The following is a 22,799-nucleotide window of genomic DNA, read 5'->3' as shown; positions in this document are numbered from 1 at the left end:
CAGGAACCGCACTGTGAAAATCACAGCTCTAGAACATAGTTAGGAAAAACTTTGTTTTCCAGGGAGAAAGTAGAATGTTTCTGCGTTTCTGATAATGATGATTACACAGCTTTTTGCTTTGATGGCCAGGAAAGTCAGAGTCAAATCTGAAACCCAGGAAAAGTCTTACGGCCACATTTAATTCTTTCCCCCAGTTTGGATGCTCTGCTCTATTTACGTTTTCTGTGTATTGAATTCTTTGTTTCTTTTCTGTCTAACTTTTATTTTATTGTATGTGTGATTTCTGGTGGTAAGCCACATCTTTAGATTTGAACTTGCACCTTAGGAGGTGAAAGGTAAATGGTAACAGTCCAGGCAGAGAATCCCTAAAAAAGAAAGCTCTTTCTTTATACTCAGCAAAATAACTGTGGGATGACTCATCAGAGTAGCATCTCCTTAGAAAGGTATGTGAAAATACTCACAAGTGCTGATTTAAACAAGCAGAGTAGTACTGCAGCCAGGAGCCACTAATGATGTCTTTTAGGCTCTGGCAGCCATCGTTTCTACCCCCTTGTCGTAGGTAAGTGTCTTGGGCTCGATGTGCTAAGCTGCAAGGTGACTGTGGTATGCTAGTGTCATCTAGTTCCTGTCTTTTCCAGGCAAGCAGCTAATGCTATTTGCCGGTGTGTTTTGCAGGGGTGGGAGGACATAGAGTATCTTCATGGGGCCTTAGATTGGGAAACCCGTGGGGTAATTTCTTTCAAAGAAAATGAACAGGAAATGAGGGCCTGTACATCCTGTGTTGGCCATGTTGCATATGATAAGCAGTCTTGGTTTTGCTTTTACAGAAAACCCTGACTAAAAATAGTTTCATTCTTCTGGATAACAGGCATGGAAAAGTTGTATCTGCCAAATGCTCAAACACATACAGGATCATGTGAGATTCACAGGCCATAAAAGTTACTAAGGTTTTCACTGCAGGATGATCATATGTTTTCACCAACTTTTTGATCCACCAGAAGGCTTTAAAGAATACAAATGATAGGAACTACAAGATTAGAGATAAAAGAAAATTTAAATACAGTCATCCCTTGGTATTCATGGGGGACTGGTTCCAGAACTCCTTGGTGGATACCAATAACCATGATGCTTAAGTCTCTGATATAAAAATGGTGCAGTATTTGCAAATAAGCTACGCACATCCTCTGGTATACGTTAAATCATCTCTTGTTACTTATGATACCTAATGCAATATTAATGCTATGTAAATAGTTGTTACATGGTATTGATTGGAGAATAAGGACAAGAAAAAAGTCTGTATCTGTTCAGTACAGATGCACCCATTCATTTTTTTTTTTCTGAGTATTTAGATCCATGGTTGGTTGAATCCACAGATGCAGAATCCATGGATATGGAGAGGCAACTGCACTTTAAGTATTTATAAAAGAAGGGAGTTTCAAGAGATGTTAAAGGCTATTCAATCATTTGCACCCATAGGATTTTAATGTATAGAGATGTCTGAGTGATGACATGACAAGGTTAATACCACTGATAGAATAAATTACTTACACTTCCTAAGAGAAGGGGGCAGGCCCTGCCATGCAGGACCACAGGGGGAGCATCAGGTTGGTCAGGAGGCAGAATCGGAGTGAGGCCAGAGTCTGGGCCACAACCTTTATTGGGGTTTCCTTGGGAAAGAGCTTAGGATTGGCTAGTTTGAATAATGTCCATAGGCTCTGGGCTATAAGGATGGCCTCCAGTTGTCTGGTACCTGACCCTGGGCAATTTAGGACATGTGAAGTGTGTGTGAGTTAGATAAGGAGGTTGTTGGGGCCACCACCTTGGGATTCGTTGGTTTGTTTATGAAAGGTACGCTCCCAGTGGTGGCTGAGCCCAGTGCTATCTCTAAGAAATGGCTGTAGTCCTGGGAGGGCAATCTGTCCCTGGCCAGCAAGCCTTTTAAGAAGTCAAAGCATTATAAAATATATAAATTTACAAACATGATTAACAGAGAAACTTATGTGTTCTAGCTGGAGTATCCACTCACTGGCCTCCTTCAGCTATAATTATCATGTGGTGTTCTCTCTTTCTTTATTACATCACTTTTCCTCCTCCCCGCTGAGGAGGCCTTTCCTATGCCCTCAAGGCAAAGGCCTTGGTACTGCTCATGTTCTTTGCAAAGCACCCTGTATTTTGGCAGTATCACATTATTTTAAAATTTATCAATAAAAATCCCCATCTTTTATATAACAATGACCTTCCACTCTGGTTGCTGTCATCTTCATTCTTGGTCTCTGTGCCCAATGTGAATTTTATGCCTTGTTTGACGTTAGTCCCTTTAAGCTGCCTTTATCTGCCTGTTTGATCACTCTTCTCTCAAAATGTACTTTTATATAAGAAATGAGTGTTATTTAAGACTTTTAGGAAAGGACTAGATGGGTTTCCAAATGGAACCCAATAATTTAATTATTGAGATAAATGGCTGGCAATATCTATCCTAAGGAAATTTCTCTTTTTTTGTTTTTCTTTCTCACAAATATGTTTATTGGACAATTACTACAGGACTAAGAACTCAGGACTCATACATGGAAAGTTACAGAACTTGCCCTCAAAGGGAGGCAGAAAGGAAAGTAGACACAATATTAATATGTTAAGTCCTAAAATGGAGGTATGCACATTCTAAGGAGGTGGAAGGAAGAGGAGGAAGGAATCCATATTGGCTGCCTGAGTCAGGGAGGACTTTCAGGGATGACACATTTCTGCATCCTTTTAAAATTGCACCTTTTAAAACAAGATCCTAAAAGTAATACACGTTCATGACAGAAAATTTAGAGAATAAAATAAAAGTGAAGTCCAATCCCATTTCTGAAAATAAAATGCTTAACTTTTTCAATAGTAAGAAAGTATTTATATTTTGAAACTAGATAGATGTGGTGGTTGCACAACATTGTGACTGTACTAAATTCCACTAACATTTTCACTTTAAAATAGTTAATTTTATATTCTGTGAATTTTGGCACAATAAATTATTTTTTTTAAAAGGGTATGTATTTTAGTTGAATTTAAACATAAGGAAAATAAACTGCCTGGGCTGCTAAATTTTAGATAAATGCTAGTATGTCTAGATACATCCATGTCAAAAATTATGAAAAGCATTAAGATGGGCCAGTATGTTTGTTTGGTATTTAATACTCATAATTTATACCTGGCTAGAAATGTACATTTGGAGGTAATAAAATTTAGTCAACTGTTTCATTGTAATACTAACTTACCTATCTTGTATAATAATAAAACAAGCACTAGTCCTTATCCCACCCCCAGTTTAAATTTAAAAAAAAGATGTAAAAGGAACAAAATTAATATCTAATTTTACTTTTAGAAGGGCTCTTTAGAAGAACATAAAAGAAAAGTTGGTGTGGATGCACAATGTCAGTGGGTAAAAACAAACACATGAGCAACACATCCTGGGCATGGAATTTTCTTGCAACCAGAAAAAAAAAAATCAGAAAATTAATGAAGGTTAAAAAATATGGTGAAACTAATTAGCCTATAGAAATTAGTATTTATAATTATGACTTTGAATCTTGAAGAAAATGTCTGATTATGCGATGCATTCTCTAGTATTACCAGTTAATACAGCAAAAATATTTGAAGCTTTGTTGCTTAAAGAGGCCATCACTCAGATATCTGAAAAATTAAGCATACCTCTTTCTCAGATATGCTGGATAAAGGACAATATTGTGTATTTTCTGTTTCTCCTGTTAGTATTTTAATTTTTGTTTAATGGACATTTTAGTTTATAATCTTATCTGACACCACTAAGGATTTGTTAGCATTAAAGAACCATACTTTAAAAAGGAGCATAATTTTTTATTTTCAGTGAGTTCACCACTGTGAACCACCTTTCATCTTACGTTTTCTTAACTCTTAACCCGCTCCCCAGGAGGAAATTATGCCTCTTTGGAATGGACTTCATTTTCTCACAAGTATATGGCTATTGTTTTAGTACAAATTATTGGAATGATATAATAAAGAATATTAATAAATACATTCCAAGTATATTTTTTGAGTGCCTCCTATAGGCCAGATGAATGCTGGGAGCTGAAGATGTACAGATACCCCAAGGTCCTGCAGTCAGAGCTTTTATAGTCTCCTGAAAGGAACAGACAGGCAAACACGTGCAGAACCTAAGAATTGATGACTAGAGCTATGGACCAAGTACATGAGAGCACAGAGAGGGAGCCCCCTAGACTGTCTAGAGAAGCTGTAAATGCTTCCAGTAGGGGCAGACGCCAATCCTGAAACTTGATGGATGAGTTTGACATTTGCCAAGGAGACCAGTGGGAAATCCACAAATAGTACAGAAATGAAGAAGACTATGCCATGGATGAAACTTGGGGCAGGGCAGTCATAGGACTACAGAGTGGAAGGGCAGGCAGCAGCCCGCTCTCACAGGCCTGGCATACTCAGTGGTGTTCATGGTAACTGGGTCTTCCTCTTTTGCTTGGTCAATCCCTTTGTTGGCGTACGTTTTTCAAATATGTCATTAAAACAAAGTTTGTTTCAGTAATCTAACACAACAGCAAAAAGACATGGTACAGATCCTTTCAGGTTGTAAAAAGCAGAAGCCAGTTCAAGCCACCTGAGATACTGGGGTCCTGGTGCAAGACTCCAGGGGAGAGCAGAAGCCCCAGCGGCTGGGCCCCTGGCAGACAGGGATATGCCCATTGCCATTGAGCCCCACAGTCACTCTGCAGACTGCACTGTGGCTCCAGGGTCAGTTTTCCTTACTTTTGTCTCTCACTCAATCTTCATACTCTCTGCCTACTTATCCCTTTATAGTCTCTAATGCAAACACTCTAAGGAAAACAAAGTCAAGGGATTTTTGGCCAGTCTTTGCTCACAGAGTGTGTCTCAGGCCTCTGGTGGCTGTTGGGTTGCCTGTAGGTAGCACCTCTGAGTCCAGCCTCCTTCCCTGGTCCAATCAACTCATTTGGGGCTATCAGGTCCTATGGTAAAAACCTTGCAGCTTCTATATAAGGAGCCACAGAAGAGGGGTCTTTCAGTGTGACAGGGACTTGCAGAGCCCTCTCCAGCCTGGGATATATTTCTCATCAAACTAAATAAACTCCCAGGAATTTCATCTCCCTGCCTGCTTGAAAAGATGACTGCACCTTTCAGGTTCGCTGAAGTTGGTGCTCATTTAAGCTTTGCTCATCCAAATAAAGGCCTTTTATAGTACCAGTTACTCGGGAGGCTGATGCGGGAGGATTGCTTGAGCCCTGAGTTTGAGGCTGCAGTGAGCTATGATCACTTCATTGCATCCTGGCCTGGGCAAAAGAGGGAGACCTTATCTAAAACAAACAAACAAACAAACAAACAAAAAAATGAAGACCTTCATCTAACACAAACTTTAAATTGTGACTTATTTTATGAATGAGCATAAAATATTCACACATGCTGGAACACGTTTGGCTAATGGTCAAAAAATTAGAAACATATCAATACCTTCTGCCTTATATCATGCTGTGATCAATGGGGTTTGAAGAATAAATTACGGCCTCTGCCCTCATGATACTGATCCAGTCGCTCCTAAACACCATCCCTTATCAGCTTCCATAAGAATCCAGTCACAGCCAGGCACGGTGGCTCACACCTGTAATCCCAGCACTTTGGGAGGCCAAGGAGGGCAGATCACGAGGTCAGGAAATCAACACCATCCTAACATGGTGAAACTCTGTCTCTACTAAAAATACAAAACGTTAGCCGTGGAGGCACTTGCCTGTAATCCCAGTTACTCGGGAGGCTGAGGCAGGAGAATCGCTTGAACCCTAGGGGCAGAGGTTGCAGTCAGCTGAGATCATGCCACTGCACTCCAGCCTGGGCAACAGAGCAAGACTCCAACTCAAAAAAAAAAAAAAAAAAAAAGAATCCACACCACCCATCTCAGATTTTCTGAATTTTGACCAAAGGCTTTGGAGGCCACTGGGTGCACCAGATTTATTGCAGCACAGCTCTGTTGTGATTGGAGTGCAATTTAACACCAGGTCCGCATGCACGGGATGATGGGGCTGCCTACACTGTCGTCACTGTGCACCTGAAGGAGCAAATGATCTGCCAATGCTATTAACACTACTTTTCAAAGTGATTTCAGAGTATAGACCACCTTAAATTATAACCTCTTGAATTTTGGTGCTTTGTGTGGAATTTTATTCCTACTTTACTACCGCTTAAGGTATTTCCTGGTTTTAGTGCCAGCTTGAATTTGTAAGATTTCCTAGCATTAAATGATCAAAAAATGATAATCACTATCATTATTTCATCATCTCTCCTCCATCATGCTTTTTACTGCATCTTTGGTTTTACAATGACACAGTTATAAATGACACCAAGAAACTGATCTAAAATACATTCTGTTGCATAAAAATTAAGTATTTGTTTGCAAATTTAGGAAGGTTTAACAACTTTTTTGCTATCTTGGTCTTCTAAATTTTATGTTTTTGAAATAATTTTGAATTTTCATGAAAGCTATAGAAATAGCACAGGGCACCAGTGTACCTACATCCTGATTCTCCAATTGTTAACATTTCTGAAAAATTGAGGGTATGGTACTCTACTGTCCCTAATACTTCAGTGTATGTTTCCCAAGTACAAGAACACTCTCCTATGTAACCACAGGCAGCCATAAGAATCAGGAAATCCACATGGACCTGGTGCTACCATCCAAACCACAGGCCCCAGTCAGATTTTGCTGATTATCCCAATAATGTCCATCATGTCCAAGATTCAATCCAGGATCACATACGTTTAGTTTTTGTGCCCTTTAGTCTCCTTCAACCTGAAACAGTCACTCAACCTTTTTTGTTTCTCATGACCTTGACCTTTTAAAAAAGGTACAAGCAAGTCACTTTGTATATCCATTAACTTTGAATATCCTTCAATTTGGATTTGGTGATATTTCCTGATTTATGCGTGTTACACCACTGGAATGATGCTATGCTCAGTACATAGGAGCAGAGACACATGGTGTTAGTTTGCCCTATCACCAGTTAGGCTAACTTTTATCACTGGGATAAGATAGTACTTATCAGGTTCCTTCATTCTAAAGTTAATAAGTATAATGTAATTATTAATCAATGAGTAATTAAAAAGTACTTTGTGGGGAAATATTTTGAGGCTATGTAAATCCAGTTGACACCCATTATTTGTGGCAGCTATGTTCTATAAAGCCACCGTGAACACTGGATTAGCCTGGACTGAACTTCGCTCTTATGGGAGGTACAGGGTTGGGTTCCTATTACAACATAATCCTCAACCAGTCAGTCGATACATGACCTTGCTTCATGTATCTTTCTGTCTAAAGACTCCTTATTTAATATATAGGGTTGATTCATTATCACTGAACTTATTGTCAATTGCACTGTAACTCATGCCTGAAATAAGCTTATCTAACGTAAGTATTTTCTCCGTAAGGCACATCATGGTCTTTTGCACTTTAGGAACCCTAGACAGCACTGCGGCACAGGGGATTTTAAGCAATGAGATCACCAACAAACAGTACAAAAATGCAAAACATGTGAGACAGTGTATTATGGAAAGGACATGAGTTTACAATATGACAGCAGAAACAAGAAAGCAGAGTGTCACCTTGTTCCACCTCAGCTGGGAATGTGTGCCTTGGACGACTCAAATTTTTCTCTGGTCTGCACGTGACTGTGAAAGTGCTGCAAGTGTTAATTTTTGGGGTTACAAATAAATTTTAGCAAATAGGTGTCTTTGCAAATATGGAATCTGTGAATAATAAACACCGAATATATTTCATTCCTATTAGACTTTTGCTTACTGGTTTAGCATCTACAGAGGTCAAATTGTCCCAGATTGGGCCATTGAGAATCCTCCAAGCTGTCTTCTGTGTCCTTCTGACATGTCCTCATCATTCCATGAGCACATTTTTTTTTTTTTTTTTTTTTTTTTTGAGACGGAGTCTCGCTCTGTCGCCCAGGCTGGAGTGCAGTGGCGCGATCTCGACTCACTGCAAGCTCCGCCTCCTGGGTTCACGCCATTCTCCTGCCTCAGCCTCCTGAGTAGCTGGGACTACAGGCGCCCGCCAACACTCCCAGCTAATTTTTTGCATTTTTAGTAGAGACGGGGTTTCACCGTGTTAGCCGGGATGGTCTGGGAAGATGGTTTTTAGAAACCAAGAATTGGGTGCCAGGTGGATGCATTCCTACCAGGGTGTCATTACTTCTAAGCCTTGTGAGCAGACAGAGAAGGACCTATATTTATACCCACATACAAACACACACACGGTCTATCATCCATGTGTCTATCTTCATCTAATCTATTTATCTATCTGCCTATCTGAACCGTGAGTTCATACCAGTACCTCCTTCCAATCTGATGTAGAATGATCCCCCTTTCCATATTTGTAACTCTCTTCTTTGGCGGTTAGAAAACTGATTTCCATTATTTTCAATGCATTTATAACTTGCTAAGTCTCCTTCGATGTAAAAAAATCAACCAGTCCCACCAACTAAAGGTACAACCGTGGATACTGTGCTCCCACCCCAACTCCTGGAGGGCTGTAGGCTGAAAGCTCAGCTCCAGTAAAGGAGATTGAGAAAGGTAGAAGAAAGAAGAGAGGAACTTAGAGTCGTTGAAGGTCTGAACTTTTGCTAATTCTTCTTAGATAACAGCAGACGTTTTTAATAAAAGAAGAGAGAACCATCATGCATGTTTTTAGTTACACTTGAAATGAGAAGGCTATTTTATCGTGCCAAATGGCTATAGAAGAAAAACCCATTCGATATAACTAGTATTTCTTAAAATAGTCATGTGATAGTGTGTTAGTTTCTTATGTTAAACATTTATTTTATATTTTCCCCAGATTTTTAGAGCCAACACATTGGCTTTTAATATACTGCTAAAGTTAATTTGAATCTTAAATGTTGATAGGTAATCTTAACTTTCTAAGTTCTAAATTTTGGATATGACGTTTTAATTTACAGTGTTTACAAGAGGCTGTAGGATGACTTTATGAAGCACTTTGATGATGTTTTTTCTCTGGTGTGTTTATCCATGTGAAAAAATGAAGCATGCATCTTAAGTTTTTTAATTGTTAATTTAAACTTTAAAAATTAAATTAAAATATAGTACATTAAATTTAGTCTAAATTTTAAAATGATGATAGTGAGCAGTCTTAACTTTCTACGTTTCAAATTCTGGTGAATAGGAAGCTATGAATTATAGCTTTAATAAAAGTTCTTGGCTAATTTTAATGAAATGACTCATTATGTTGAAAGAAATAACTGTTCTGAGGTGACTGTATTGCCAAAAATAATGCACCTTACCTTTTCTATGAAGATACGTAAAGATTACACAAATGTACATTAATTCACATTCTAGCCATGTAAAAATACACAAGTATATACACAATAATCTCCTTTTTTTCCTATTTCCCAATCTTAGTCCCATTCAGAGAACATAAACCCTTAATAATCTGGTGTTATATATTTTTCCCAGATGTTTTAGAATCAACACATTGGCTTTTAATATACTGCTAAACTTAATTTGAATCTTTAACTGTTGATAGGTAATCTTAACTTTCTAAGTTCTAAATTTTGGATATGACATTTTAATTTACAGTGTTTACAAGAGGCTGTAGGATGAGTATGATTGAAAAGTATGTATTTGATCATATAAAATACATTGTTTTGATTTGTTTGATTTTTAATTAAATAGAATTACACACATATATGTACATCTATTTTTGCAGCTTGCTTTACAAATTAATACAAATATTTCTTGGAGTTCTTTCATGCCAGTACATACAGCTCTATTTCATTTTTAACCACTGTCTGGTTTTCCATTATATGGCTGTGCCATCTTTTATTTAAACATTTCCCATTGATGGAAATGTAGATTCCCCCCTCCTACATTTTTGGTATTATAAACTATGCTCCAGTGAAAATACTTGCACATATATCTTGAAAAATATAGATGGCAGGTTCTGTGAAATAAATGCCTAGACTCAAGGGTGAGGCTTTCCTTTCTTGGAGGCAGATCAGCAGATGCTAAGCCCCCACCTTTTGGCTCTCCTTTCCCTTTGGAGATCTTTGTTCCCCAATTCCAGTACCTCAGAGTGTCTGACCTCATGGCCTCATTCTTTTAGCTTTTTAAACTGTGACTATTTCCTGTTTCATAATGAGGCTTGACAATCAGAAGTACAACATCATGTAGATGCCCACAGAAGCGGAATAGCTACATCATAATGTTAGTTGGGAAAAGTGGAAATTGAAATTGAAGGCTGCATTGCAGGCACTTTACACGTCTAGTGGACTTTGAGGCCTTAACAATAAATAACATTGTTTTAATCAATGAAGAAATGCAAATAATTCTAACAGTTTTTGAAATAGGAACTATCAGTTGTATGGGTATGCTTTTAGGTACTTTACTTAATTTCCATATCCTGGTTGAAAGTAAAACACAAAACAAAACAAAATCTATTTAGAGAGAATGGTTTCTAATCATCATCGGATCTTTCTGTTTTTTTATTCTTTGGTGGCAAATGTTGCTGAATGGCTATTTCCGGTTCATTTCAAAAACAATTCAGTTTTATTTTGTTTTCCATCCATTGTTTATAACATTCATTTGTCATTTTTGTCATTTTGTAGACCTACCAAGAGCAGCTGTCAGGATCTTAAGCAACATGACATTCCTTTTTGTGAGTTTGTCATACACAGCTGAGAGTGCCATTGTAACTGCTTTCATTACCTTCATTCCCAAGTTCATCGAGTCACAGTTTGGTATCCCAGCCTCCAATGCCAGCATCTACACTGGTAAGGCACTGCCGCTAGGGCTGCTTGAAAACATGATCATTTTGACCATGAAATGGAATGGGTGAAGAGAAAGTTCAATCTAACATCGAAGTGTTAAACTAGTTCATTAACAGCTACCTTTCCCCCCAGATTTTAGAAGGAGGAAATCCTGGAAAGTGTTCTCTTTGATTCAGATTGTATTACCATGTGACACATTTCCCAACTGTGTTTTGGGAAGGGAGAGAATTTTGCATATTTATATTTACATGGTTCTCAGTTTAAAGAAATGAAATAGGCAATGACATTCAAATTTAAATCTAAATAGATCTTTTTATGGGTTGGCATGGGTCTTAAAGTGTTAAAAAAATTGATAACCTGAAATATAGAGCTGTTTCATGGTAGCAGGATTTCCCCTTCAGAAATGTGAACAGATTTTATTTGAATTACTGGAGATGTGTGAAGTTAAAAAGGAAATGTATGAATTTTATTTTAGATATTTGATGTCTGGGCAAACTGATTTTTAGGAGACTTTGATGCATATACCCATAGTACTTAGTGTTCAAATCTTCTTTCATAATAAATTGGATGCTTAGAAATGTGGAAACATTAATTCTCAGATATTGGAGAAATTTTCAGTATATTATGTAATATTCTAGATATTTTCTTAGTGGTATCAAAGATGGCTGACCATATCTTCCTAAAGTCTTAATTTATTTAATAAGGTATATTTCAACAGTTGAAGTATATTTAAATAGTGTAGAATTATGATAACTTTTCAGGTCACTTACACTCTTACGAGAATTAGTTCTCCAGTTCCACATTCAAATCCAGTAAACTTGAATTATCTGAAAATGAACAGGCATCACTGTAGAAAGAGAAATTGATTTGAAATATTTGGGTAATCACTTTGTTCTCTGCTTTATCTTACATGTATAAAGACATACAACATTGGGTTGTGGGTCTAGGATAGCACATGTTTTATAAAGAACATACTGCTGTGGACTATTGTAATTGTGACTTAAAATATGCTTTCCTCGATCTTGGTTGCAAAAATATGTTTTCCTATGTTAAGGTAAAATTTCCAGATTATTTTATAGTTTAGTTGTGAGAAAATCTAAACCTTCCATTTGTAGTTTAACTCTTCCACTAACCCTTTGTTGAGCAATGATTTTTGGACAGGGAAAGCAAAAATTGTCTTGTAGTCGGATTCAAAGCCACACAGCTGTTAATTGTAGTCTCCAGCATTTCCCAAACTAAGTTTCAATATTCAAAGGTGTTACTGGGAAGACAGTTCATAATAAAATAAATTTGGAACTTGCTGAGTTCAACAAAGTATCATAGGATTCTTTACTGCAGGCCCTTTCATTTCCTTTAATATGCCGATATGCATTGTGAAACTCCCAGAAGATGACTCAGACTACAGCCTTTTCCAAAGTCATTTGACCATGAAACCCGATGTTTTTAGAGGCATCTTTTTCATAAACACAGTTCCCCAGGATACACATAGGGCACATAGGGAAGCCATACTGTGTGCCCCGGTTCCAGACAGACTAGGGAGCAGAGCTGCCTAGATCATCCCATTTCTCTGCAGATGCACCATTTTCACCCCCAGGGTTAGTGGGAGAGTAGTGCAGTGCTGAGCTGGGCAGGCACTAATGCACCTTGAATGCATAGTGGCTAAAGTCATCTCTTAGTGACTGGTGGAGGCCGAGGCTAGACAGACAACTTGTGGAAAAACAGAATAAAGGGTTCAGTTGGAGCTGGGGTGTCGGCTGCAGACTTCCACAGTGGTATGGTTGAGGCAGTGGCCACTAAATGGGTCCCACTTGGCCAGGGAAGTGCAGAATTGAATAAGGCTAACTCACAGTGTTCATCCCATGGTCCAACGTCAGAATGAAAGAAGCAATATCTCAAAAATGCCACTTCCATTCTGATTTTGTCATCAGCAACTTTTGTTTGTTTATTTATTTTGATCATAGTCAATGCAGTTTATACAATGTTTGCTATTCTACTTGTTCTGATAAAAAGCTTTTTATTTCCAGGTCGCATATTTTTTTTCTTTATAGATAGGCAACAAATAATAATAGTCAAGAGATATTAAGATTGATTAAGAGTAGAGGGGCCTGTTAAATTGCAGTAAGATTAAACAGAGGTAATTCTTTTTAAAACTCCTCTTGGTTTTTTTCTTCTTCTCTTTTTAAATTTTAAGTTCTGGGGTACATGTGCAGTATGTGCAGGTTTGTTACATAGGTAAATGTGTGCCATGGTGGTTTGCTGCACCTATTAACCCGTCATCTAGGTATTAAGCCCAGCATGCATTAGCTATTTTCCCTGATGCTCTCCTTCTTCCCTCAATCCCACAACAGACCCCAGTGTGTGTTGTTCCCCTCCCTCTATCTATGTGTTCTCATCATTCAGCTCCTACTTATAAGTGAGAACATGTGGTGTTTGGTTTTCTGTTCCTGTGTTAGTTTGCTGAGGATAATGGCTTCAAGTTCCATCCATGTCACTGCACAGGACATGATCTTGTTCCATTGTATGACTGCATAGAATTCCACGGTGTATGTGCACCACATTTTCTTTATCCAGTCTATCATTGATGGGCGTTTGAGTTGATTCCTGGTCTGTAAATAGTGCTGCAATGAACATACGTGTGCACGTATCTTTATAATATAATTATTTATATTCCTTTGGGTATATCCCCAGTAATGGGATTGCTGGGCCAAATGGTGTTTTTAGTTCTAGGTCTTTGAGGAATCGTCATACTGCCTTCCACAATGGCTGAACTAATTTACAGTTGCACCAACAGTGTAAAAGCATTCCTATTTCTCTACAGCCTTGGCAGCATCTGTTGTTTCTTGACTTTTTAATAATTGCCGTCCTGACTGGTCATGAGATGGCATCTCACTGTGATTTTGATTTGCATTTCTCTAATAATCAGTCATTTTGAGCTTTTTTCATGTTTCTTGGCTGCATGTATATCTTCTTTTGAGAAGTGTCTGTTCATGTTCTTTGCCCACTTTTCAATGGGGTTGTTTGTTGTCGTCTTGTAAATTTGTTAAAACTCCTCTTGGTTTTTTGAATTGTTATCAGTTTATTCATTCTTACTCTCTGGGCATAGATTTCATTTTTAAAAGAAATTTAAAAATTTGAGCTCTTTTGTTCTGTGAATCCCTTTTTTTAATGCATGTAGACTGACATGGGGAATTAAGAAATATATCTGAAAAAGAATTTATCATCTGACAAAGTTTTTGAGTTAAAATTCTCTTTTCACTTAAAAAATTATTTAGGTAAATACCCTGACCTTCATTGCAATTTGTTTGCGTTGTGTTATGGATAGAGAGGAAGCACCAAACACCTACGGAAGGACTGGCCTTCTATTGCTCGCTCGTTCACATTGCCATTGAATGCCAGCTCTGTGCACAGCGCTGTGCCTGGTGTGTGGCTGGGGAAATCTAAAGACTCACACCAGGGCCTTAAGTTGCTTATACATCTAAGAGGAGAGAGAAAACTTATGAAATACATTAGAAAAAGCTGTCTAAATAAATTAACAGAAAATTTGGATCACAGAGATTATTTTGGCTGATGAGATAGTGTGTTTGAGTTGCATTTCATGGACAATGGCTTTTAACTAGGTTTTTAAGGGAAAGTAGAATCTGCCTATTTGGAGTTTGGAGAAAAGGTGTTTATTTCCTGTGGAGTACCAGCTTGAGCAAAGGCAAAGCAGCAGGGGAGGATAAAGCTTCCTCTAGTGGCAGAGAAGGTTGGAGGGGAGAGTTTATCCCTAGGTCAGAAATAGAGCTCCAAAGGCAAGCAGGTGCAGGATGGGAAATCTGCTCACGGACCTTCAGCTCCTCTTCTCTCATGCCATAATCACTTGAGGACGCTTGTGCCTGGCGGGAGGTGGTGACACCAATGTCTGATGAGGGCATCATTGCAATACCACAATCAATCCCACTTCACTCCTCTGGTATAGTGTTTTTCCACGAAACAGTGGGTTTGTGTCACAGTGCACTCTCCCTGCTCATGGTCTTTCTGCTGACCCACTTGGGGTCATGTTTATCTCTTGAAACTAGCTAAATATTATGAAGTTGGTATTTTGGAGAAGCCTGAAATGATGGGAAGACCACTTGTATTAGTCTGTTCTCACACTGCTATAAAGACATATCCAAGACTGGATAATTTATAAAGAAGAGTGGTTTAATTGACTCATAGTTCCGCATGGCTGGGGAAGCCTCAGGAAACTTACAGTCACGGTGAAAGGATAAGAGGCACGTCTTACATAGTGGCAGGTGAGAGTGAGCAAGAGCAGGAGAAACTGCCTTATAAAACCATCATATCTCATGAGAACTCTCACCAACATGAGAATAGCATGGGGGGAACCACCCCCATGATCCCATCACCTCCCACCTGGCACCTCCCTTGATACATGGGGATTATGGGGATTACAATTTGAGATGAGATTTGAGTGGGGACACAGGGTCAAACCGTATCAACCCTGAAGGAGCAGTTATACAGGGTGCCCTTGGAATCCATTCACTGCCAGTAACTAGTTGCATGACTTTGTTCAAGTCACTTTCCTCCCTAAATTTCAGCTGAAACTGGAGTTTATCTGTAACTTGAGGATAGTCTCTCCCCATCTCTCTCTATGTCAGCATTGTTGTGAGGATCAAATGAAGTAGTGAATAGTGATTTGTTTTGAAGTTTACTTAACTTTAAATAGGTACAACAATACAAATGGAAAAATACAACCTGATCATATCACAGTAAAAAAAATACTATTTATGATGATAGCACCTTACATCTGAAGTTGTGCACTTTGAATAGGTCTGAGAATAAAATCTCTGTAATAATAATGATGATAATAAAAACACTGCTGACATGTACTGAGTGTTTACTAAGTTAAAGGCTCTACCTAAGCAATTTTATATGGATAACATCATTTAATCAATTTAACTAATGCCTATGAATTATTAATTATGCCAGTTTTCCAGATGAGAAAAAAAATGCCCAAAGGGGTTTAAGTAACTTACTTAAAGGCAAATAGTAAGTGTTAGAACCGGATGCTAGAGTCTTATACTCCTTGGAGTACATACATATTGCTATGTGATTTTTTTTTTTTTTTAGATGGAGTCTCACTCTGTCACCAGGCTGGAGTGCCATGGTGCGATCCTGGCTCACTGCAACCTCCACCTCTTGGGTTCAAGTGATTCTCCTCCCTCAGCCTCCCAAGTAGCTGGGACTACAGGCATGCACCACCACACCTAGCTAATTTTTGTATTTTTAGTAGAGATGGGATTTCAACTTGTTGGCCAGGGTGGTGTCAATCTCTTGACCTCGTAGTCTGCCTGCCTCGGCCTTCCAAAGTGTTGAGATTATAGGCATGAGCCACTGTACTCGGCCTTGCTGTGTGATTTTTACTGAAATATTATAATACGTGTATGCTGTTGTCATCATTTTGATTTAGTCTTTTCACTATTTCCAAAAAGACAATATTCCAAAGGTTTTAGGATTCCACTTCCATCCACTCAGCCATGGCCCACAACGTCTGCTTTCAGAGCACTGTGATTTTTCAGCTTTGCCTTTGCTTGGGCTCTTGCCCTTTGATGTGTAGAATTATAAAGGGTTAGAGCTATTGTTTGTCTTTACAAGGGAAGTAGCTTTGGAAAATTCCATTTTGTTTTTCACTGTAGAGTGATTGAGATACTTATTTCTGTGGTAAAAGAATTAGGTTGGAGTATAATTTAAAAAATTACTGTAATTTTTATTGTTGTCTAAATAACCAAATATTTGCCATCCATCTTTAGCCACTGAATTGGGATTTGGTTGAAGTGATTTACAGCAGTGCCACTGAACTTAAATTGCAGCCTTTGGGAATCACTTCATCTTTAGATGCAAGAGGCATATGAATGGGCTTTGATTTGTTTCATTCTTCTAAGGGCATCAACAGCTTTTATATAATTTTATGAGCAGTTTTTAAAATCCATTTTTGTACTAGTTTTGTAAACATGTACACAGATTTTCTTTTTAATGTTGAGACTAAGCGTTTAAATACAAATAAAGTATTTTAGGTGTGGATGTCCACTATCACCGTCCATTTCCATGGTCAGGTGATGACACTTGGCCCTGAGACGTGTACTGACACCACTCAAGCATGGTGGCTCTGAGAGAGGAGAAAGGTACTTGCAAACCAATGTTTTGTAGCAGCTGCTAAAGTCTTCCCACTTATATCATTTTAATTATTATTGAGATGAATAGAAGCTATTAGGAACAAAAAGTGACAATTATAGGCTTTTTGTCTTTTGGGCAGAGAGGTATGTATTAACATCATGCTGAATTACATTTGTTCAGTGCTAATGAGAACTTTTATAAGAGTTTATAGTGGACAAAAGTCAGAATACTCAGCTTCTCTTTATTTATCAGTCAACTAATTTAAGGAATGTTTGAGTGTTTACCATGTGGCAGGTTTTTAGCCAGTGCTCTAATGATGGCAGTTAAACACGGTTCAGTTGCTCTTTAATAATGTCTTTACGACTCAGAGGACCCAAAATGACAAGAAACACATTGGCATTTCTTGCAGGAAAGGATACTACACAGCATCAGCGTTAAAGATGTATTAGGTAGGTGCAAAAGTAATTGCGGTTTTTGCTGTTGAAAGTAATGACAAAAACTGCAATTATTGGCTGGGCGCAGTAGCTCATGCTTGTAATCCCAGCACTTTGGGTGGCCAAGGTGGGTGGATCACTTGAGGTCAGGAGTTCGAGACCAGCCTGGCCAACATGGCGAAACCCCATCTCTACAAAAAACACAAAAGTTAGCCAGGTGTGGTGACACATGCCTGCAATCCCCACTACTCAGGAGGCTGAGAGGCACGAGAATCATTTGAACCTGGGAGGCAGAGGTTGCAGTGAGCCGAGATCGTGTTACTGCACTCCAGCCTGGGCGATACAGCGAGACTTCATCTCTAAAAAAAAAAAAAAATTAAAAATTGCAATTACTTTTGCACCAACCTCATACTTTGCAGCCACAGGCCATCTCATAGCAAGAGGCAGGATCCACTTGTCCCCCTCAGAAGGGAGTGGCAAGATCCACTTTCTCTCTTATACCAGGCACCACGGATGTGTTTGTGCATGGATGACCCAGGAACCATAGAATCCAAAATGGTGTTTTGTCTGGAGCCTTATTTACTTTTAAACATTTTTTATGTTTTAAAATATTTGAAATACTTGAATATTTTAAATATTTTCTTGGTGCCATAGATTCCTGCTATATAACCAGCCTCAACAACTGAGCTCTTCAGGGGTCTTAGTGAGACCAGTTACAATAAACATGAAATGAGCATGTTTGGAAAAATTATTTCATCTAAGATTTTAGAGAAGGAAGAAATTACAGAGTTCATGTTCATTTTTGTCAATAAACAACGCTGACAAACTGGTACAAACCATCCTCAACCACTTTGGACCCATAGTTATAAGGCAACACTGTTCATGGACATGTTTTGTGCCTTGACTAGGAGTCAGTGCCCTGAAGATACGCGTTGATGATTTGGCACGACAGCTCAGGCTAATTCCAGGCCTGTGTAGTTACTCCTCACAGGGACTCCCAGGGCTTTTGCAGTACATAAGGAGGACAGTGTTTTTCTCTCCAGGTCTGTTTTCTAGTCTAGAAAACAATAACTTGAACTGAAAAGAACTCTGTAATTTCTTCCTTCCCTAAAATGTTAGATTAAATAATTTTTCCAAAGCCATGTGTGCCAAGTAAACATTTATTCTTACCTTCCCTATAGAGTTACCTTGTTGTCTTAAAAGGGATTAGTTATTAACCAATTAATCACTCTGGTATTTGTAGTAATGTTACATCCCCACAAACTCTGGCCCTGTCCAGAATCAATATTATCTGTTTCGTTTTGCTGTGGGCAGCCTGATGTAGTACACAGACCTCTCTGAATCCCAGATCTGTGACTTAACTAGATGTATACTTTTAGCCAAGTTGCTTACCCACTCAGAATCTCAGTTTCTCATTTGTAAAATGTGAGTGATCATTCCCCAGGGAGACTGTAAAATATTAAGTGAGCTAATTAGACCTTAAAGCATTTGTTATATAGTAGATAATCAAGAAAAATCAATTTCTCCTCTTTTTCTGTTATGAAACTGTGCTAAATTTAAATTTCCTTTAGGAAATCTTGTTAGGTTTTCTGATTTTAAAACATGTTGTATTGGTCTACTTTACAGTGGTAATTTGAAGGCTTTTTGTTAAATCCCACTTGCTAAGAGAAGTAATACAGTCATATAAAATGGTAAGAAGTGACTATTTTCACCTTAATCATAGGAGTAAAGTAGCGGAAACTTTCTGGGTCAGGAGACAGTCAGAAGGTGTTAGGGAGGGATGTCCATGCTTGCAGCATATTACGAATTTCTCTCTCACTCACACACATGCTCTCTCTGTCTTTGAATTGTTCCAAATCAGTTCACCAAATGACCAGCTTCTTGTTTGGCCAGTTCCCCCAATGATCATAATTTCTTATGTGATTCTTTCTCTTTATTTACTAGTTTTCAGAGTAAAAATTTATATTCTAGCAAATTTATACAGTGGCCAAAATTTGTTAAAGTATTATTTACTTATTTTTAGCTGTTTGATGTGCTTTACTCCATGGCAGTCATCATTCTTTCTGATGCTCCAGTTGCCCAATCTTTGACCACTGGGAGCCCCTTAAAGTTAGCACCTGTGTGGTTTGGCTCTACCTCAGTAGTCTTTGTGGCTTCTGTCATGACAAAAGGTGACTCACTTACCTTCCACATTTCCTGCCCTAGACCTCGGATCAGTCGTGTATCTCCAAGGAATCTTGGTTTCTTTGACAGGAAAATCGTACTTGGACACCATCATCTGGATACTCGGGGTGCTCATTGCTACAAGATGTCATTGTTTCTGGGCTTTTTCTAATTAAGAAAAGTCATGAGATTGTATAGATATTTGCATTTCAAAGGTTAATATTACAAGTTATTACTTAACTTTTTGATATTATATTTTAATCCCTTTTGTTTAATGATAAAATCTTTTTTCTAATGACTTTAACATGATTATTTTATTCAAGTGTGTGTGTTTTTGTATGTATGTATAATAATTTCAAATCAGTTCTCAGTATTACCAACCATAAACCATAAGACATATAGCACAGAAGTTAACTGTAAAATACTAAATACAGCTTTAGACTTTTGCAGTTTCTTTTATTCAAAGGCAATTTCTTACTATGGATGTGCAAAATACTGTTCTGAAGTTATTTGAAGTAATTCTTCTCTGTTTGGTTATGTCTGATATGTTGTGATGTTTATTTGTTTTAATTTGTTTTGAGTTTTTAATTTTAGAATTACTTTTTTTAAAAATTTTAAAGTTAAATTTGTATTTAAAATTACATAAAACATTTATTTGGTTTGAAGGTCAAAACTACAAACAAAGTACTTCCGTTCTAGTTTCTTCCAATTCTCTTCCTCCCTCTATAGGAAGCCATTTAAAAAATTAGTTTATCCTTTTTAAATTTCTTTTTGAATACGTAAGTAAATACATTTATTACATATGCAATATATATAATATATAGTCAGTATTTTACATTGGTGTTTTTCACCTTTCTTTCCATAGGTTGGCATGCTATATGCCCTGTTCTGTACCATACAGTCTAGAGACCTTGCTCATTTCTGGATAGCTGCTATCCCTTCACCCATTCATCCATCTATCCACTCACCCACCCACCCATCCATGCACAACTATTTATAAAGCTTTTGCTATGGGCCTGGCACTATGCACAGGGAAGCCATATGAGAACACAGAGGGGTCCCACCTTCAAGGCCTCAGTCTAGTGAAACTTGTAGGCTGCCTGTGACCCTGGATGAACTCATCATCCTCTATGGGTAGCAAAGGCTCTGAGGATTAAATTAGAGAATGTATGTTGTGGGCTTCACACAGTGTCTGGAAAGTAGCTATTAGAAATAAATGTATTGCTCACTTTATAAGATCTTCCAGGAAGAGGAATCTAAGGCAGAGGAGTAAATGCAGGACTTAGGACATGTGGAAAACATTCATAAGAAAGATTATCTGGAGGGAATGGATTTTAAGAGGAAGAAGAAAAAGTGTGGCTAATAGGAGGTAGAGGCTGGGCATGGTTGCTCATGCCTGTAATCCCAGCACTTTGGGAGGCTAAGGTGGGCAGATCACTTGTGGTCAGGAGTTTGAGATCAGCCTGGCCAACAGGACAAAACCCAATTCTCTACTAAAAATACAAAAGTTAGCTGGGTGTGGTGGCACACGCCTGTAATCCCAGCTACTCAGGAGACTGAGGTGGGAGGATCGCTTATACCCAAAAGGCAGAGGTTGCAGTGAGCTGAGATCGCACCACTGTGCCTCCAGCTTGGGCAACAAGTGAGACTCCAACCCTACAAAAAAAAAAAAAAAAAAAAAAAAGAGAGAAAAGAAAAAAAAATGGGAGGTAGGAAAATGAAAGAGAAAGCAAGAGACTTGATACTGAAGTGAAAGGCTGAGGGATAATCTCATCTGAACTGAAGGAAGCTAGGAGATGTAATATCAATGATAAAAATACAATTGCTTTAAACGTGTATCAGCTGAATCAGTGTAGAGTCAGGGTCAAATGTTTATATCTCTGATTTATTTACTCTGCATTTATTTTTCCAATATAAATGGCTACTTTTCACAACTCTTAGTGGGAGAAAAGAAATTTTAAGTGTTTTAAATTTTATATATTTGGGCACAGTGCGGGAAAATGTCTGTTGACTAAATCTCTCAATTAACTAAAATGTTTTTTGCTTCACTCATCTTTGATGATTAATAGCACAGTCAGAGTATATCTGGGATTTGTTTCCCAAGCACATGTGTGCACGCTCACACTGAAAAACAAAGACAAACATGACCTACTTATGAGGATATATTCTGGGCTCTGAGGACATTCATCTCGGTGCTCTCCACATTACCACATCTATGGTCACAGCCCCACGGTGTTCTGAATAGCCCAGAGCCCCTTGAGAGCCTGAATCATACAAAATATTATATGTTGTTCACAGAGCAAGATTTATTTGTGAATAAAAGTCCGGTTGAGAAAGATTAGAGAGCTTTTCAAAATGACTGAAAACCCAGAGGCAACACTGAAGTGTCAGGAGCAGACGCAGGAGCATTTCTGCTACTGAGTGCATCTTATCCTTTGTTCAATCAACAAAGATATGCCTAATAGATCTGATGAAGGAACGAATGAAAACTTTCATCTTCCTGACCCTTGGGGTCTGCATCTCTGCAATGAGGACTTGAATTAGACAACATTTCACTAAAGGGCAACTAACAAACATCCCACCATCCCCCACGACTTACAAAATCCTCTGATTTTTTTGAGTAGCTTCTTTTTCTAGGCATTCAATTTAATCACTATCTTACCACTTTACTTTGGATCTATACCTTTTCCTGGAAGTTAAAATTTCTTTTGTGTATACATACAGACATATATACATGCATACATACATCTTTATTCTTTTTCTCCCTTGGTAGATGAAATGGAACTGAGGTTGAATTGCTTCACTTTTTGCGTTTCTGGGGGTACTTTACAGGAATAAGGTAACTCAATGGTTAAATTTCTGCTTTTAAGAACCCAGGAACTTCTTACTGGGCATGTTAGCAGGCCCATACCCTGCTAAAGTGAGTGATTCCCTACCTGCTCTGTACCGAACCAATATGCTATAGGAAAAAGGTTGTGGGTTTTGGCATTGGGAGTTCTCAGTTCAAGATCTGCCTCTGCCCCTTACAAGCTGTGTAGCCTTGAGTGAGTTAACTAATTTGGCCTCAGTTTTACTGGCTGTGAAATGCTATAATTGTATCCATTTTAGAGGGCTTTTGAAGTTTTAAAAATTAAAAATTACTTAAGTGTAAAGAACAACACAAATATTAATTATTAATGAGAATGACCCTGGCTTTTCTCCCTATTCATCAAATAGACCATCCTCCATATAAAGG

General features: G+C 38.2%; 1 protein-coding gene across 2 annotated transcripts in view; it reads left to right on the top strand.

The window, feature by feature from the left end:
* Window positions 1–22,799, top strand: part of SLCO5A1 (solute carrier organic anion transporter family member 5A1) — a 159,898-nt gene that overhangs the window by 80,789 nt on the left and 56,310 nt on the right. Inside the window, exon 5 of one of the 2 annotated variants that reach the window (XM_001099565.4) lies at window positions 10,653–10,817. The exons of the other annotated variant lie outside the window; for it this stretch is intronic. Within the exon in view, the coding sequence (XP_001099565.3) occupies window positions 10,653–10,817 (165 nt within the window). The remainder of the gene's footprint in view (window positions 1–10,652; window positions 10,818–22,799) is intronic. 2 annotated transcript variants of the gene reach the window in all.

The sequence above is a fragment of the Macaca mulatta genome, chromosome 8 (assembly GCF_049350105.2).
Source record: "Macaca mulatta isolate MMU2019108-1 chromosome 8, T2T-MMU8v2.0, whole genome shotgun sequence".
NCBI lineage: Eukaryota > Metazoa > Chordata > Mammalia > Primates > Cercopithecidae > Macaca > Macaca mulatta.
The sequence above is the reverse complement of the archived record's forward strand: the minus strand, read 5'-3'. Positions and strand labels throughout refer to the sequence as shown.